We start from the raw sequence: 19,328 nt of genomic DNA on the forward strand, positions 1-19,328 counted from the left end.
TTTCTTAGCCTTACCCTTCAAATGAAATCCCTCGACCCCAATCACAGGTCGACAATCGCACTGAAATCCATGAATGAGAAATTTCAAAAATATTTAATACTTGCTAAATCGTCATAGTCCATTGATAAACTCACCTTCCAACTCCATCAAGACATGTGATTCCGGATTCGATCGCCGCAGTGGTTTAGCGTAATCCATAATTTTCCATGTTGCTCTTCCGCATCACCATCAATTGCTTTAAGTGTTCTTTTTTTGCCCTATATGCTTGTTGATGAAATATGTTGCATTTGATATCTTCAGAGACATTCACTCTAAATCCTTTTACACATCTGGACGGGTCTGATCGAAACAACGGTTAGTATTTTTTGTCAAACCATAAAGACTTTACATTCTTGACATTCAAATCACACATAGATTCATGCTTTGACTGATAGGTTCTGATTTGAAATGTCGATTGATTTCTCACCTTGAAAGCATTGATTCTCTAGTTACAACTGTCAATTGCGCATCGCACGTAAATTCTTCTTTTGTCATTTTTGACAAACTTTTGAGTCCTCATAGTCCCAATAACATGATTTTGAATGGCCTCTTTAAATTCATTTTTTGAACTGAAAATTATCCCAAGTATAAAAGATAGATTGTGATTGGTAGATGGATCGTAAACGGCATGCGAATCCATGTGTTTTGTATCCGATCCGGCAATGCTTGTGTGATCTTTTTCTAGTGAATCACCCAGAGACATTTCATCGTTAGAATTTTGATGAACCACAACACATCGATCTTCATTCAATTCATCAACGTCAACCATATTCTCGTATAAGAATTCATCAATCAAATCATCTTCCATATCATCATTTTCCATCAAATATTCTGGATCCTCAAAATCTGATTCTTATCTCATTTTCTCATGATTTAACTCAATACTTTTCCCCTTCTCAATCATCTTATCATTTCTATCGCTCATTTTCACAAATAAGTTTTTTTTTTCACCCAGAAAATATTATGCAGAGTATAGTAAAAGAAAAAGTAATAATACTATTTTTACGATTTATAAATACTATGAATGTACGTATCATTTTCAAAAGCAATAAAATAGTTATACAAAAAAAAAAACAAGATTGAAACAAAAGATGTAAAAGTAAAATTTTATACTTCACATTATTGCAACATGCAACCAAAATAAAAAAAATCTAAAAAGACCCTTAAAAATATATTAAACATACCGTGTTAAGAAAAAAAAAACGAGAGAAAAAATAAATAGTATAAGAAAGAGTGAAACAAACACGCTGGGGAGAAGAAAGGACGGACACAAAAATGCCACAGGAGATGGCCGTGTATAAATATAACGGTACTAAAATCTATTGGACGATCAAACATGTCCCTGTACCATAACACCACGACCATGTTTAGTCGCGGGAATGTTTAAACCCTTGTACATGACCGTGTTGGATGAGACTCGCGGCTGTGTAGAATCACGATCGAGGAATGTGGCTGTGGAAAAAGAAAAGAAAAACACGGCTATGTGTGTCCATGCGGCTTGGCTGACTGTTTGGGGTTTAAGGTACACGGGCATGGTATATTGTACACGGCCGTATACTGTCCAGCTCACCGGTCATGTCGACTCTGTTAAGTCTACGTTAGTATTTTCAGTTGGATTGATAACGGTGGGACCAAAATTGATTGAAATTGGTTATATTGTGACCAAAATGGATGAATTGTTTATATTGAGACCAAAATTGATTAATTTTGGTTATATTGAGACCAAAAATAATTTTTTCTCATTTTCTAAATAAATCTTAACACACCTCCTCAAATTCACGATAGTGTCATAGAAATTAGCTTGAGTTTGATTAAATAGAATTTGAGTCTGAAGCAAACAGAATAAGAATTGGATAGATTGCAGACAAAATTCTAACCCGAAATCAAAGTTAAACACAAAAAAATCCAAGCAAATCACATATAGAAAGAAAGAAGACATGATCGGAATCAAATAGTTAGCAAGCATATTTTAGTCAGATTCTTGATTTTTTTTTTTTTTTTGGAAGAAATCTCAAATTCAAAAATAGCTGACAACATATTACAGAAGCAGCGCAAAACGAAGTCCCACGTAACGAAATAAAATCACATGAACCCGAACTGGCGATCCCATATGCTTATAGAGAAAATTTCCTGAATAAAGCTACAAAAATCTAGTGACTGGATCATGCGCCACCAATGCAAATACGGTATGTGATGGGTCATGATTATACTCACAAAGAATTTAGTTCTGATGTCATATTAGAATATAAAATTGAATTTTTCTTTTTCAGTTATAAAAAGATGTACATATTTATAATAACTTACAATTCTCTTAAATAAGATAGTTACCATAAATATAATACTCCTTCCGGCTCTAAAGATCACATTTATTTTTGCGTGTTGATTTTTGAATATTAATTATTATATCAAAATTTAGTACAAATCAAGGGAAAAGAACAATAATACTTCTATTAGTGTCTACAAAAAAATTATACAAATATAAGAATATTTTTAATGTGAAGTATATGACACAAAAAATAAATGTAACTGTTAGAGACGGACGGAGGAGAGTGAGTATATTTTAAATATACCTAAATAAATATATGCAATAACATGTTATCGGTATTTTCTTCAATTTTGTTTTACTATTTCAAAAAATTGAATGGAAAATCAAAACCTATGCTCAATCGAATAAAAAAATAAACTTCACATATCCGTCTACTTATGTTTCAAATTTATTTTTCCACTATTTATTCATTATTTTCTTTTCAAAGATCATTCCTTCAAAAGTTTGTTTTGTACTTTTAGTTTGATGTGTTTTTGTTAGAAACGAAGAAATGTGTCATTAATATAAAAATCAATATTGCGTTGAATTGATAAATTTTTTTTAATGTATTATATATTACTCCTTCTATTCTAATTTAAATGATTTTTTTTTATCAGTTTTTTTTTGTTTCAATCAAAAGTAATCATAAAAATATTAAAATATTTTTAATTTTTACTTAAATTACAAATATATCACTATACATATAATTAATTTATATATAAATTCAAATTTCAAAAGATAAAAATATTTTACATACTTGTATTAATTAATAAAATAATATTATTTCATGGAATATATTTTGTTTGAATACATGGTAATGAATGTTTTTTATAATCTCAATAAAAAAGTGGGTCCAAATTTTTTATAGAACCCACTAATTTTTTTTTTTTTTTTCGTAAAAAGTCTTATGTAAATTTGTTTTTTTTTTTTTTTGATTTAAAAAATCACATTCATTTACGGGAATTATGTCAATTTTCTATTTTTATTTTTTAACAATAAAAAATAAACTTAAACAAATATTTAATAGAATATTTTAAATAAAAATTGCCAAATAATGAAAATGAAAGATTAATAGCACATATATATATATATATATACGACCAACTAGAAAGGAAACTATTAAATTAAATTGCACGACTCATCACGATATGATGTATTATTTATTATTATTATTATTATTATTATTATTATTATTATTTTTATAGAGTTTGACATCTTGCTCCATTGTGAAATTTAAACAGTATAAATTAAATACTATTTGAGTTTTAGAATAGTTTTTTTTTTTTTTTTTTTTAAATTAATAATCTTTATTCTTTATTTACATTTCAAAATTAATCATTCATTTCATACTCATATAAATATATTTTTTTATTGTATTCTTTATTAATTATTTTTATATAGTTTTTTATTGAAATATAATTTTACTTTTATAAATTTAAAATAATTGAAAATTTTTAATTTTCACATGTAAATTATTTTAATTGTAAAATGTATAAAGTTATTAAAATTAAATAAAAAATAAAAAATTATAAATATGATTTAATTTATTTTTATATAAATTTGATATTAAATAGTAAAATTTAGAAGTATATTATCACTACAAGAAAATATTAATTTTGTAGCGACGTTTTTTCGTTCATAAAAATCCAATTTTTCCGTTACTAATGCTATTAGTGACAAAATTGGAGATAAAATTACGTTAGCTACGTGAACTTTAGGAACAAAATTTCGTTACAAATATACTATTTTTTTTGTAGTGAATGAAATAATAAGTTAATCAATAATTAAGATAATATACATTCGAAAGATTTATTGTTTTACATTTGATACTATTTTTAATAAAAGAAACTTATATTTTTCAATAAAAATATTTTTCTAAAATCTAAAACAATAAAAATAAATATTTTATAATTTTTTACAAATTTCAATAAGTAAAAACAAAAATTTTTAAAAATTTAAAAGAATATAATTGAATAATTCAAAAAAAAAAAACTACAAATATTCTGAATTGTTAACAAATAATACAAAACAGTTGTTTCATAATCATCTATCAAACCAACTAACAAAAATGTTGACCCAATAGATGATTCCAAAGGGATAAACAAATAGAACAACGAATAACTCGTTTGGCTGATCATTAATTAGTAAATTAGTGATTAATTGGCACATGATTGATTATCTGTATCATAATAATAATAATAATAATAATAATAATAATAATAATAATATTTAATTAATGGGGGGGGGGGGGGGTGCGAGAATCCCCTATAAATAGATGTGCAGTGGTGAATGGCAATTCATCCATTACTACCCAATATATATTCCTCCCCCGCCTGCCTACTCTTCACCATTTCCGTTTCCATAATTAATTAACTCCATGGGCGAGGAGGAGGAGCAGCCACGATCAGAGAAACATAGCCTCCCTGCAGCGGCAAGCCCGCAGGAGAAGCATGTTATCCAAGACGATGAAGCTGCAGTGACCCCAGCCCCAGCCCCAGTCCCAGTCCCAATCCCAAGCGAGGAGGATGAGCTGCAAGTGCTGTTGAACCAGAAGCAGGTAGAAAGGTACATCAATGGCGGCCTTTCCCGCCACAGCTTCCCGCCGGGGTTCCTCTGGGGCGCCGCCACCTCCGCCTATCAGATCGAAGGCGCTTATGCCCACGCCGGGAAGTCCCTCTCCTACTGGGACTCCGTCACCCTCAACACTCCTGGTACCTAATTAAATTCATTAATGAAACAATAATAATAATAATAATATTAACTGTAATTGTTTAAAACATGCATACATATTTGTGCAGGTCGTATCAAGGGCGGCGCCAACGGGTGCGTGGCCATCGACCACTACAACAGGTTTCAGGAAGACGTGGCGCTCATGAAGAGACTCGGGATAGACACTTACAGGTTTTCCATTTCATGGTGCCGAATACTACCAGGTACCTGCTACTGCTACGTACACACATGCACACGCACTCCTTGCATGCATGCATGCATGTGTCAATAATTTGATCAACTTATTCTTCATCGTCGTCATATATACATACATAAGGTGGGAAGCTGAGCGCCGGGGTCAACCAGGAAGGGATCAACTTCTACAACGATCTCATCAATCTCTTGCTCTCCCAAAGTAAGATTTAAATCTAATTTTGGAATTGTGTATATATATATATATATCTTAAGAATGAGATTACAAGTTGGTTACAACCATGCATATTTATTGAAAGGATGTATATATATATATGCGTGTGTGCAGAGATTAAGCCGTGTGTGACCATCTTCCATTGGGACCTCCCTCAATGCCTCGATGATGAGTATGGCGGCTTCCTCAGCCCTCGCATCATGTAAGTAACCAATCCATATATAATACTAATATGAATTAATATCTATAACAAAACAAATTTATCAATACTCTCAAATTATCCCTTTTACTATATTCTAACTAAACTTATCAGTAGATTCAGATTTAGATTTAGATTTAGATTTTATGGTATCAAAATTTGTTTCATGTCTCTTATTTAGATTTTGATGATCAAAATAACAGCGATGATTTTGCGGCGTACGCGCAAGTGTGCTTCTCGGAATTCGGTGATCGCGTGGATACGTGGATCACCATAAACGAGCCACGGTCGTACGCCATTAAAAAGTACCTTCTGGACACTTTCTCGCCGACGGGAGAGCCCACCCAAATTCCGGTGGACGAGCTGCCGTTGCCGTACAGGGACTTCATCCGAACGCATCACTCGGAAATCAGCCCTGATGGCGCCGGGACGGTGCCGTACGTGTACGCTCATAACCTACTTCTGGCTCACGCAAAGGCTGTCCAAATCTACAGACAGCATTTCCAGGCGAAACAACAGGGCCAGATAGGGATCAGCAACACCAGCTTCTGGTACGAGCCCCTCACTAAAACCAAAGAAGACATCGACGCTGCCTCCAGAGCCATCGACTTCAACTGGGGATGGTATGCTATCTTTCTATCTTCCTTCTTCCCAAAACACCAACAATTATCCTATATAATAATTTTGGAATAATATATTTTATTTATTGAGACCCATACAAAGGAATGATAATATGCTAGATGTTGTTATTTTAATTTAATTTCAAACCAAAAGTAAACAAACCCCAAAAGTAAGCGGATCGGAGCAGCCTTATAATAATCAATAAGGGTACGGTAACCTTTAATTTTTGTATTTGAGATAAATTTTTTGACATAAGTAAATTTAAGTTCATACATTTTTATTTTTTCTCTTATTACATACTCTTGTTATAAGTTCAATATTCAATCTTCAGGTTTATGGAACCCCTCGTGAGGGGCGATTATCCGGACGTGATGAAGCTGAAAGTCGGCGACCGCCTACCCAAGTTTAACGATAAGGAATCGACTATGGTGAGGGGGTCCTTCGACTTCATCGGAGTGAATTATTACACGACCTATTGGGCTAAACATAAGCCAACCCCAGAGGGCACGGTGCCGTCTCATACCATAGATCAAGAAGTAGAAGAACTCTGTAAGCATCGCCAACCAAACCTATCTTCTAATCAAAATTTTATAGTCGATCGCTGCATGAAAATTGCAGATTTAATATTGTATTTATGGTCAATTATTACTTATTTTATATGTTTTACCGACAATATTTTTTTAGATGTAAATATATGACCAAAACAAGCCGAAGAAATTAAACATACATGATAAAAATGATAATTGAGTTTATATAGATGGCTCAATTTGTAATTTTTATTTTACTTCACGCAATTAATTATTGAATTTCTTTTTTTTCTCTCTCTTTTTTGTTTTGTTTTTGTTTATGTTTTGTTTTGTGTTTTTTTTTTTTTAGACATTGTTGATGCTAATTAAGTAATGTTTTATTTTATTAATAAGGTGAATGGCAAGATCAGAATGGCAAGAAGGTCAAGATTGGCAAAAGGGTATGTATCAATTAATATGTAATCAGGATATTCTCTCGATTGTGTTTCTTGTATTATTTCAAAAATAATAAAAGAATTAAATTAAATTTATCATTTAAGAAAAAGGATTTTGCCAAGTACAAAAGAAAAATAAAGCATAAGACATTTAACGAATACAACAATAATATCAGGTTGGGGAGGGATGGTTGGTCCATGTTCCACGGGGCATACTTGGGCTTCTTAAGCACATTAAGACTACATATGGCAATCCTGTCATCTACATTACAGAGAATGGTACGTCTTCAATATTTGTAAAATGGTATTATCCATGTCCCAATATTTATTATGTACATAACAGGATGTGAGGAGGAAAACAATCCCAAACTAACGGTTAGCCAAGCATTGCACGACAAGGACCGAATTGATTACCTTGTCAAACATTTGGCATACTTGAGGCTAGCCATAGAGTAAGTTAATACATTCATATATATACACACATATATATATGTACACATAGGCCCCATTACATAGATATTTTTGAAAATTTTAACAGTATTCATTTACAATAATGTTTTTAAAGACTATGACATCAAATATCTATTTTGCCATAAAATATCATATTAAATACTTAACTTTCTATTGTTTTTAAATATTTTCAAAACTTCAAAAGTATTTATGTAAAATAACTCATAAATTTTGATGCGGAAAGAATCTTTAGTGCTCGAATCCTTTCCATCCCCATTGTCCTTGCACTCAACAGCAATACATACAATTTTTTTTGTATGTATAGGTTGCTTGTAGTGGTAAGGGGCGGGAAAGAATTGGCGTTGAGGATTCCAACCTATTTCGATAGTATGCTTAACATAATTAAATTTAATGGTGATGGCGATAGGGAAGACGTGCGGGTGATGGGGTACTACGTGTGGTCGTTGTTTGACAACTTTGAGTGGATGGAAGGATATACAATGCGATTTGGCCTCTATCTTGTTGACTTCCTTAATGACTTAAAGAGATATCCAAAGGACTCGGCCATATGGTACGCAAATTTTCTGAACAAAAGGCGCCTTCCGGGGCCTAAGCGTCAAGCTGACCAGGAAATTCTTCCAAACAACAACAAAAAAACAAAAGATTCAATTGAATCCGCACGCCCAGCTTTTACTATCTAAATTAGCTAAGCTAGTTTTTGTTCATCGCCTTGTGATGAACAAACTAGCTAGCTAGTTTGCGCTTGTCTTTATTATTGTGTCTGAATAAATTAGCTACTAGTTCGTGTTCATGGGCCGTGATCATTACATCCATGAATGAGCTATCTAGCTTGTGTGTGTGTGTGTGTTTGGCATTCATTGGCCCTGATTATTGGATCCATGAACCAACTATTTAACATTTGCCTTTACTTTTATTGTATCGTGTTCATGGCTCTGATTGTTGGATCCATGAACGAGCTATCCATTATATGTTGTTATTTTTATTGTACCCGGAATAAATTAGCTAGCAAGTTCTTGTTTGTTGCTGGATTGTTGTTGGTTCCTTTCGGGTGTATTTTAAATTTGTTATTACTATGTTCTTTCATATTTTTTCTATGAGTATTGCTTATTAATCATTTTCTTTTTTTTGGTATGCTCCTAAAAGTATTATTCGTTCACGTTAATTAAATAAAATCTCTAAACGGTATACTTTTTAAGTATATATTTGTATTTTTGTAGCAGCTAAATACGGTTTACTAATCATTCGCTTATAAATTTAATAATGATTAGATCTATGTATAATATAATTCAAAATTAGTGAAGCTTGCATGCTCAACCTGTCGAGCCAATGCTGAAAATGGAAGTGCTTTATTTGTGAACCTAAAATTGTAAAATATATATGGTGTAGACATGATAAAGATTGAATAGACTAAATTAATAATAATAATAATATTTATTATTATTATTATTATTATTATTATTATTATTTATTATCGTTCAACATATTTTTCGATAGTTTATTGAAGTAAACAAGCTAAAAATTGAGTGAGCTCTCCAATTTCCTTCATCAAAGATTTGGAATCATGTTCGCGAAGAATTGGATTAAAAAGAAACATAAAGGGGAGCAAAAGAATAGCAAAATATTAAGAAAAATAAGCAAGAAAGTAAATAAAAAAGTAAGAAAATAATTGTAACACCTCAAACAAAATCATGGGAATGTTGCACGCCATAACCGAAACAACATCACATATGAACGTACCGTGTCTCGATGCCAATGCTAAAACATAATAAAAATAAGTATAAATTTTATTTTTTTTTTCGTAGAAGTCAAAAAATATTTTTACCACCACCCACAATTACTTTAAAATATGTAATTGTAGAAGGTAATGCATGATTGATAATAGTCCATCTCTATGATGCATCAAGTCGATGAATGTCTAAATTTCAACTCTGCATGTAAGAAAATAATAACATTAGCAAAAAAAGAGTTGAGTAAGGAATTAAATATACAATAAGTGCTAGCCAAACAACAACTACAACTATCCAAAATCTACGGCACACTCACTTGATCAACCGACTTGTCAAATAACTACTAAGTCTAGTCAAATCAACTACTCACACAGTTATTAATTAACTTGCCAAAATGGCTAAATCTAGCTAAATCTATGGCTATCACAATGTTTATCAATCGATTTTCCAATAAATGGCTAAGTCTAGTTAAATCCACGATTTCCACAATTTACCAATTGACTTGCCAATCAACGGGTATGTCTATCCAAATCCACGGCTCATACAATTCATCAATTGACTTGTCAATCAACGGATAAGTCTAGCAAAATCTACGCCTTACACAATTTACCAATTGACTTTCCAATTAACGGCTAAGTCTATCCAAATCTATGGCTTATACAATTTATTAATTGACTTGACAATCAACGGCTAAGTCTGGAAAAATCCACGGCTAATACAATTCAGAATCGACTTGCAAATCAACAACTAAGTCTATCCAAATCCACGGTTTATACAATTTACCAATTGACTTATCAATCAACAGTTAAGTCTAGCCAAATCCACGGCTAATCCAATTTGCAATCGACTTGTCAATCAACGGCTAAGTCTAGCCAAATCTACGGCTTATACAATTTATCAATCGACTTGTCAATCATCGACTAAGTCTATCCAAATCCACGACTTATACAATTTACCAATCTACTTGTCAATCAACGACTAAGTCCGAAAAAATTCATGTATAATACAATTTACAATCGACCTGTCAATCAACGACTAAGTCTATCCAAATTCTCGACTTATAAAATTTACCAATTGACTTATCAATCAACAGCTAAGTATGGCCTAATCCACGGCTAATACAATTTTCAATCGACTTGCCAATCAACGGTTGAGTCTAGCCAAATCTACGGCTTATACAATTTATCAATCGACTTGCCAATCATCGGCTAAGTCTAGCCAAATCCACGACTCATAAAATTTACCAATCGTCTTGCTAATTAACGGCTAAGTCTGGCCAAATCCACGGCTAATAAAATTTATCAATTGACTTTTCAATCAACGGATAAGTGTAGCCAAATCCATGGCTTATACAATTTACCAATCAAATTGTCAATCAACGACTAAGTCTAGCCAAATCCACAACTAATACAATTTACAATCGACTTGTCAATCAACATTCATAACGCAGTAAACAATTTATCATATGCAATATATATCACATCAACTCCATTTAGCAATTAATACTATCATATCACAACAAGTTCACGACATATCACGAAGACATAATCATAACGGTCCATTCATTTCAAGCATGCATAATTTAAATCCTTACCTTGACCGTAGACTTATCTCGCCTAATGGAAATATGGCACAATCCCAAGCCGACCGGGACCTCCGGACAATCTTAAATCAAAAAGTTAAGCCACAATAAAGACACGAATGCCAAAAAATAATAATGCATAAAACTAGGTAACTCGGACAAAAAAATCAAACACACGGTTCCGAAACAATCCCAACTCAATCGAACAACTACCAAAATCATTCACAAGACTTTAGAGTACATTTTAAAATTATTTTCAAGTCAAAAGTCATTCAAACAAGGCTAAAAAATCAAGACACGGGTCAAACGACATCGATTCTACAATTTTAAAATATCAAATTGTATAATTAAGGTCCAATTGCAATAATACGTGGAAAGTCCCATCAATTAACACTAACACATGCCAAAATAAGTTTAAAGTCCTAATTTAGAAATCAATTTTGGAAAAATCGTACTTAAACTCAATTTCTCAGAATTGACATCAAATTCAATCTGTAAACGAAAAAAGAGGTTCGAATAAATCATTTACTAACCAAAACCAAGCTGAATTCGACATGAACTCAATACATCCATTGTCAAACTTAAATTCCACCATGGAAAGAGGAACAAAGCTTGGATAATACTTTAGAATGGAAATGAGATCTAAAAATATAAATTAGTTGAAAGGTTTACCGTAAAAATCGACTTGGAATGGAATTGAGTGATTCTCTAACCTCCCATGAATTTTATCCATTGTCGAAGGACGAAATGGGGGAGAAAGAAGGATTGGATGGGTTTTTAATTTGTCAAAATATATAAAACATTTTTTTAAGATCGTTTGACCATATGGTGACCAGATAACCTAGACATTAAGACATTGTTTGAGTTATAACTACTCGTCCAACCTCCGATTGACCTCTCGTTTGCGAAAACAAATAGCTAACTCATATAGTATTTATGTGTAAAATTTCAGATCAATTGAATGTATACATGATTTATAGTAAATTTTTGGAATTTAACCATTGTGACATAAATTCTTAATATATACTTTCTTCGTCCCACGAAATTAGTCCACTTTTTCTTCTTTAGCCGTCCCACAAAATTAGTTTACTTTCCTATTATAGTAATAATTAATAACTAATACTTCCAATTTTTTTTTAAAAAAAATAACTATATTTTATTAACTTACTAATATCTTTAGTTTTATTATTTGTTAATTGTAAATTTAGAAGTTAACATAAAATTTTGAATAATAAAAATAATAAATACTTAATATTATATAAATATTCATTTAATTTTAAAATTAAATTTTAATGTAATATATAATAAAAATTTGATGTTTGATTTGAAAATTTATGGCTGAAAAATTAATTAAAAATGAGATTTGATATTGATTTTTTTTTCTTTGTTAAAAAAAATAGAACTTACTTATAAAGCAAAATTTTAAACTTATTTTTAATTTCGGTATTTGACGTAAAATAGTATATTCTAATTCCGTGTATACAATTCAGTTATAGATGGTTTGAGATAGTATACCGAAAATATTGATATATATTGTATACCATACCAAATTTTTTAATTTATTAAAAAAGGATATCGATATTGTACCAAATAATCACTATATACAAAAATACCAATTTTTTTTAATTATCTATATACACTGAAAATATATTATTGTATACCTTATCATACAAAAAAAGTCATATTGTATTGAAATTTTAAAATTTTTTCGGTATTTTTTTTACGAGTATGCATGTTATTTCCGTAATTCAGTATTTTTTATTCGCAAATTCGGTATACCAAAATATTTGTACGGTACGGTAAAAATACCAAAAAATTTGTACCGTACGTATGCGATATAGTATTAAATTTGGTATGTCATAACGAGCTATCTCTAACAACAACCAAATTCGAAAAATTTTATATATTGTTTGTATAATTTTTTTTTATTACATTTTTATTGTATAAATTACATTTAAGTTATTAAAAAAAAATTTTTTTTATCTAAATGCATGAATTGATTTACAATAAATACAATTATTATATTATTTTAAATAATATCAATAAATAAAAAATTCAATATTTAAAAATTAAAATAAAAAATATTTTAACTTTTAATTTAACATTTTATCAAATAAAAAATATTTAATATAACACTTTATTACATCCATTAATCAAACTAATTAACTACCTAACACAATATTTCTTAAACTGCGTGCCCAAAAAAAACTGGACTAATTTAATGGAACGGAGGGAGTAGATTTTACTAAATTGAATGTATCTCTTTTATCCAATATTCAATCGACTTTCTGTTAGTGGCATTGGAAAAATAACTTGAAGGCCTATATAATGAGATCAATTTCACCAACAATAAATAAAAACTCAAAAATTTGTATCCGATCAAAATAAACATATCGACAAGGGTTAAAACAATCAAACTCATTAAACATACATCTAATAAGATGATTCCGTTACGGCTCGGGTATTACAATAATGTAAAGCAAGAAAATAAAAGGAAAGAAAAATAAACTGAAAGAAAAAAATAATTTCGATGATGATTATCCGACTCCAAAATAACCTACATAATATTACTTCCTACCAAAATCTAGATTTAGCTAAGATTCTATTTTATCCAAATTTATTACTAATATCATAATAAATATCCAAAATAAATAATATTTTATCCCAAATACTATTTTGAGATAATAAAATATCACCCACAAAAGTGTCGATCTAGAAAAAATAGGAATTTTACTTTATCCATACTTTTGGAACCAAACCTTATCAATTTTCATATTGATAAATCACTATAAAATAGTTGAAATTTAGCTATAAAAAAAAAAAAAAAAATTGTAACAAAAGGTAATGAATTCGTACCAAAAAAGTTTTTGCGACGAAATGAGTTTTGTCGCCTATACCGCGTTAATAAAGGTCTTTAGCAACAAATTTGACTTTACTTTTATATTAATAAAATAACATATCAATACATATTTATATCATATCAAATAATTATTTTAATTTAAAATTTTATTATTTAAAACCAAAATCCCACAAATAAGTATTTCAACACAAAATTTACTTTTTTTATATAGAATTTTATAATTATTTTGATGAGTTCATTTATTTATTTATTTTTAATAATAACAATTAATTATCTTGAAAAGAAATCATATTACATATTGTACACTAACGTCTAAATAAAAATGATGAAAAGAAAATCAATATAATTTCTATTTTTAGTCAATATACATAGATTCATTCCAAATATAATTTGATTTTAAAAAATTTAATGTAGATTTTGTGTATGTACGTATAATTTAATTTATATTTATATTTAAATTAGGATTTTATATTTTAATACTTGATTTATAATTTATATTATTTAATGTTTTATTTTTGCTTTAATTTTGATTATCATAAGTTATATTTTTACTCCATTCGTTCAAGTAATTAAAAGTGACTATGTTAATATGAATAGAAAATTTTAGAAAAAATATAATTAATAAATAATTAAAAATTATATTATAAATAATTAATAATATAAATAACTATAGATTAAATTAAGATAAATAAATCATTTAATTACAATTAAAATAATTATAAAGTATTAAATTTAAAATTGATTAAAATGTATAATCATTTAAAAGAAGTTAAATGAGACAAATTATATGGGATAAATAAAGATGAAAAAAGTGAACATTTTATGTGAGACGAAAGAAGTATATATATATATATATATATTTAGATTGTGTGTTAACAATACGAGAGAAATGATGAACAAAAAAGATTGATAATTTCTCTTTTTTCTCACCAATATCTTTGAATTTTTTTCAAAATTTATTTTAATGTTTAATTTAATATGAATATTAAATAACTATTTTTAGTCATGCTCAAATTTGAAATTAAGGTGACGTTAAATTATTTTACAAAAACCTACAAAATTGATTATTATTTATAATCAAAGTATGGGTTGAAATCATCAAAGATAGAATCAAATCAAAACATGGATTCAAAACCCCCGACGCCTCAGATCACCTGCCACACATAGTTCACCTAGTGTGACTTGCCTGTCGGACCTAATTTACAAGGTATTAGATTCGGCCGAGAGTTTATCCAGTGTAGCGGCTGCAGATTTCCACGTCATAAAAAAAAAAAAAAAAAAAAAAAAAAAAAAAAAACCAAAACAACATAATATATAATGGATAAGACTAAACTATAATCTAAACCAAAAAAAATCTAACTAAATATCTCGATAATAAATTAAATATTTAAAAATATTTTAACATTTCCTCGAACTCACATGGGATGCAAAAACCATTGTGACTATGTTCTTTTGTGGATTTTTCAAAAAATTTTACTATTTATTTTTTCTTCAAAAATATCAAATTGAATAATAAATTTTTTTTTTATATTCAAAATATCATATCAACATCTATTTATATCATATCAAACAATTATTCAAATTCAAATTTTTAATATTAAAAAATCCAAAGTAAAAACTCAAAACCACAAACAAATTGCAAATTGAAGCTCAAAGACGGCTCATATGCAGATTGACAAAGAGTCAGAATTAAATATAGACAAATTGCAGACAATAAGCAGACAGGACTCTGAATGAAATCGGAGTCAAATGTAGACAAACACAAACATATTCGCAGGACTCTGAATGAAATCGGAGTCAAATGTAGATAAACACAAACATATTCGCAGAACGCAAATAGACTTGCAACTATTTCGACGCGTCAGTGTTTTCTCATTGAACGGAGCCCCAACGAGGAAGTAGTGGTTTATCATTGAATAACGCTAATTCATCTTTTTGTGCTACTCCTTGGTGGAAAAATTCCAATTTCAAAATCGCGAGACCTTCGTGTAATACCAGAAAATCATAAATTAAGACCGGTAGCGATAACTAGAAGATACGAGTTAGTAGACTATCTACTTAAAAGAGGAAAGTAGATTCTGATACTACATTATAATCAAAATTAGGAACTTATATATATATATATACACACACGTTAGATTGAAATAAAAACAAATTAATCTATAATGCATAAATCTAATTATAACTCCAAATAATAGCATATTTTTCGCTTGACAAAGCTGTGTATTACTTAAATTTTTATGTGAAAACCATCACAATATCTGATTTTTTCGTGTAATACCAGAAAATCATAAATTAAGACCGGTAGCGATAACTAGAAGATACGAGTTAGTAGACTATCTACTTAAAAGAGGAAAGTAGATTCTGATACTACATTATAATCAAAATTAGGAACTTATATATATATATATACACACACGTTAGATTGAAATAAAAACAAATTAATCTATAATGCATAAATCTAATTATAACTCCAAATAATAGCATATTTTTCGCTTGACAAAGCTGTGTATTACTTAAATTTTTATGTGAAAACCATCACAATATCTGATTTATAGCATACCTTATTGAATTGTTTCGATTGGTATGATCCATAGCGCGTCTGTTGAGATTATTAACATTTGTTGGCCCTTTTAAGCGATGTTTTTGGTCCAGAAAAACTTAAGTGTTGAAAGCTAATCGACGGCGCTTTGGCTCGGCAAACGACGCTCTTTCCGCTTGTGCCCACGCCAGCGACCAGATATCCGCCGCAGCGAAGCCAGAGTGAACCACTCTAGAAATTCACTAAGGGTGTGTTTGTTTGAGGGTTTGGATTTTGAGTTGGAATTTGAATAGTAAAAATTTTGAATTTGAATAGTTGTATGATGTGATATAAATAGGGTTTGATGTGATGTTTTGAATGTAAAATTGATTTTTAGTATAATATAAAAAATGAAAAATAGGTGTTTGATTTGATGTTTTTGGGGGGAAAAAATTGGATGAATAGTGGAAATCCACCAAAATCCTTCAAACAAACACACCCTAAGTATTCATCTTTCAGCGGTCCAACCATTCCGATGCCAACCAGGGACGAAAGCATCACTTGAGTTGCGTTGATGCCCTCCAGCCATCCAAGCAAGCGAGGAAGGTCTGCGCTCTTACATTCTGAAGCGAGCGAAGCGGCATCCAGGGAGTTATGGCCGGTGCACTACTTCAACAGATTAACCGCCGTCAACCGCGTAACAGCCCAAGCAGTTTCAACTGCCATTCAACTGTTTTGCAACTGCCAAATCCTTTAGATCTATAAATAGGGTCAGATTCATTTTGTAATATACTCATAATACTTTCAAGTGTTCAATTATGCAGATTTTTAGTGCTTTCAAGAGCTTCGACACTGTAAAAGAAGTTCTCTAGTTAGGAATGGTCAGGGGAATTGAGATTTTCTCCTCCTCTGACAGCTCACGTTACTGCTTTCTAATATAGTTTACTGCTTTGATTTGATTTAGATTTTGTCGTATCAAATTTGTTTAATGATATGATATCTATACGTAAGTCTCTTAATTTGATAATCAAAATAATAATACAATTTTAGAGTTTTCGTCACAATATTTCGGTACTCACTGTGCCGCGATGATTTTGCGGCGGACGTGCAAGTGTGCTTCTCGGAATTCGGTGATTGCGTGGATATGTGGATCACCATTAATGAGCCACGGTCATACGCCATTAAATAATACCTTCTGGACACTTGCCCGCCAATACCGACACCGGGACAGCCCCCTCTGCCGGTGGATAAGCTGCCGCTGCCATACAGGGAATTCATCAGAACGCATCAATCGGAAATTAGCCCTGATGGCGCCGGGACGCTGCCGTATGTATACGCTCATAACTTAAGTCTGTCTCACGCAAAGGCTGTCCAAATCTACAGACAACATTTCCAGGCAAAGCAACAGGGCCAGATAGGGATCAGCAACACCAGCTTCTGGTACCAACTCTTCACTAACTCCCAACAAGACATCGACACTGCCTCCAGAGCCATCGACTTCAACTGGGGATAGTACCTCTATCTATCTATCTTCGTTCTTCCAAAAAAAAACACCTAGTAAAATAATAATAATAATAATAATATCGAACAATTACCTTGCAGCTTGCTCCACAAAGAGATCTAAAATTAAGAATGACGAAATGTATGTTCCCAAATTTTGAATTCAATCTTTTTTTGTTTTGATATCTTATAAAATAATAATAATAAAAATAATAATAATAATATATTTTTTAATGGTAATTAATGATGAAAGTTGAACAATAGAAAAGGAGGGAAAAAAAAAGTAAAGTGAACAAGATCTTTTATCTATAATTTAAAATAGATAATTAAGGTTTGATATCGAATTTTGATTTGAAGTTTTGACCTAAACAATAATAGCTTGAATATTTGAATATAACATTTTTAAAAAATATATATATATATATAATAATGTATTTCTATAGTAAATTAATAAAGAATCTAAAACCAATGCTTTTGGTTTATGATTGAATTTTTTTATTTGAATTTTAGTTTTACAAATATACTCATATGATATTTTAGAAAATTTAAAATAATAGTATATCTTTACTAAAATTCATTGGAGCTAAATTTTGTTATTATTATTATTATTATTTTTCAAATCCAAATTAAACAAAGCCCAAAAGTAAATAGAATTGCCTAAGGGTAACCTTTTGTATTTGAGATAAATTTTGACACAAGTAAATTTAAGTTTTGTCGGATTCTAAAATTTGGAAGTTCCAAAATCGTTCGTCGATTTGTCGGTGTGGGTTTTGGAAGTACTCCAAAGAACTTGTCCGTCGTCGGATTTTAGACGGCTCCTTCGGTGGAGCCTGCACAGCTTCGAGCCTAAACGATCGATTTCGATGGATTTAAACTAACATCTACTAAAACTCAAATAAATCTACTGGAAAGCAGATAAAAAAATATGTAATTCGGATTAAAATACATAAAACGAAACTAAAATATGAAAAGAAAATAGAGAAAAATACGAGTTCATCTTCTTGTGCCTGTGTGTGATGTGTTTTTTCCTAGTTTTAATCTTAAGATAGAATAACCGTCTCTTCCCATTAAAATGGGCAATTCTAATTATTCCTCCACCACTCTCAACCGTCTGATAACCTCCCATTACTACCTCCAACTGTCTAGTAACCTCCTTTCATTGGCTCCTAACCACCACCTCCCATTACTACCTCCAACTGTCTAGTAACCTCCTTTCATTGGCTCCTAACCACCTAGTAACCTCCTTCCATCAGCTCCCAACCGCTTCCATTGCCTCTGGACCGGGTTCCACATGCTCTGAACTTCTTCCATTTCCTCTAGACTAGATTTTCGCTTACTCCGACTTGTTTCCATCTTACTCCTAGCCGGTCCACGGGGATGTGTCCCCAACAGCCTCAAGTTAAATG

The 19,328-nt window shown here is 30.6% G+C and overlaps 2 protein-coding genes and 1 long non-coding RNA gene across 8 annotated transcripts in view; 2 read left to right on the top strand and 1 right to left on the bottom strand.

Annotated features, from left to right (window-relative positions):
- The window catches only part of LOC127248565 (uncharacterized), a 107,282-nt gene that overhangs the window by 63,613 nt on the left and 24,341 nt on the right, over positions 1-19,328 (top strand). The gene's annotated exons all lie outside the window — the stretch shown is intronic.
- LOC127248564 (beta-glucosidase 24-like) lies at positions 4,650-8,750 on the top strand. Its single transcript, XM_051270958.1, has 10 exons — positions 4,650-5,055; positions 5,143-5,277; positions 5,391-5,468; positions 5,595-5,682; positions 5,883-6,302; positions 6,632-6,849; positions 7,221-7,267; positions 7,438-7,540; positions 7,605-7,713; positions 8,139-8,750. The coding sequence occupies exons 1-10, from the start codon at positions 4,722-4,724 to the stop codon at positions 8,410-8,412; spliced, it is 1,806 nt and encodes a 601-aa protein (XP_051126915.1). The 5' UTR covers positions 4,650-4,721; the 3' UTR covers positions 8,413-8,750.
- Positions 9,427-11,790, bottom strand: LOC127248567 (uncharacterized). Its single transcript, XR_007838121.1, has 3 exons — positions 11,714-11,790; positions 11,054-11,124; positions 9,427-9,660 (listed from the first exon to the last, which is right to left on the bottom strand). It is a non-coding gene; the product is annotated as an uncharacterized LOC127248567 (long non-coding RNA).

This window comes from Andrographis paniculata, unplaced genomic scaffold (assembly GCF_009805555.1).
Source record: "Andrographis paniculata isolate CXL003 unplaced genomic scaffold, ASM980555v1 Contig34END, whole genome shotgun sequence".
Taxonomy (NCBI): Eukaryota; Viridiplantae; Streptophyta; class Magnoliopsida; order Lamiales; family Acanthaceae; genus Andrographis; species Andrographis paniculata.

Coding starts and splice junctions, on each gene's coding strand:
- LOC127248564 (XM_051270958.1), top strand. CDS start 4,722: ATGGGCGAGGAGGAGGAGCAGCCACGATCAGAGAAACATAGCCTCCCT. Junction 5,056..5,142: donor CGTCACCCTCAACACTCCTG/GTACCTAATTAA, acceptor ATATTTGTGCAG/GTCGTATCAAGGGCGGCGCC. Junction 5,683..5,882: donor TTCCTCAGCCCTCGCATCAT/GTAAGTAACCAA, acceptor TCAAAATAACAG/CGATGATTTTGCGGCGTACG.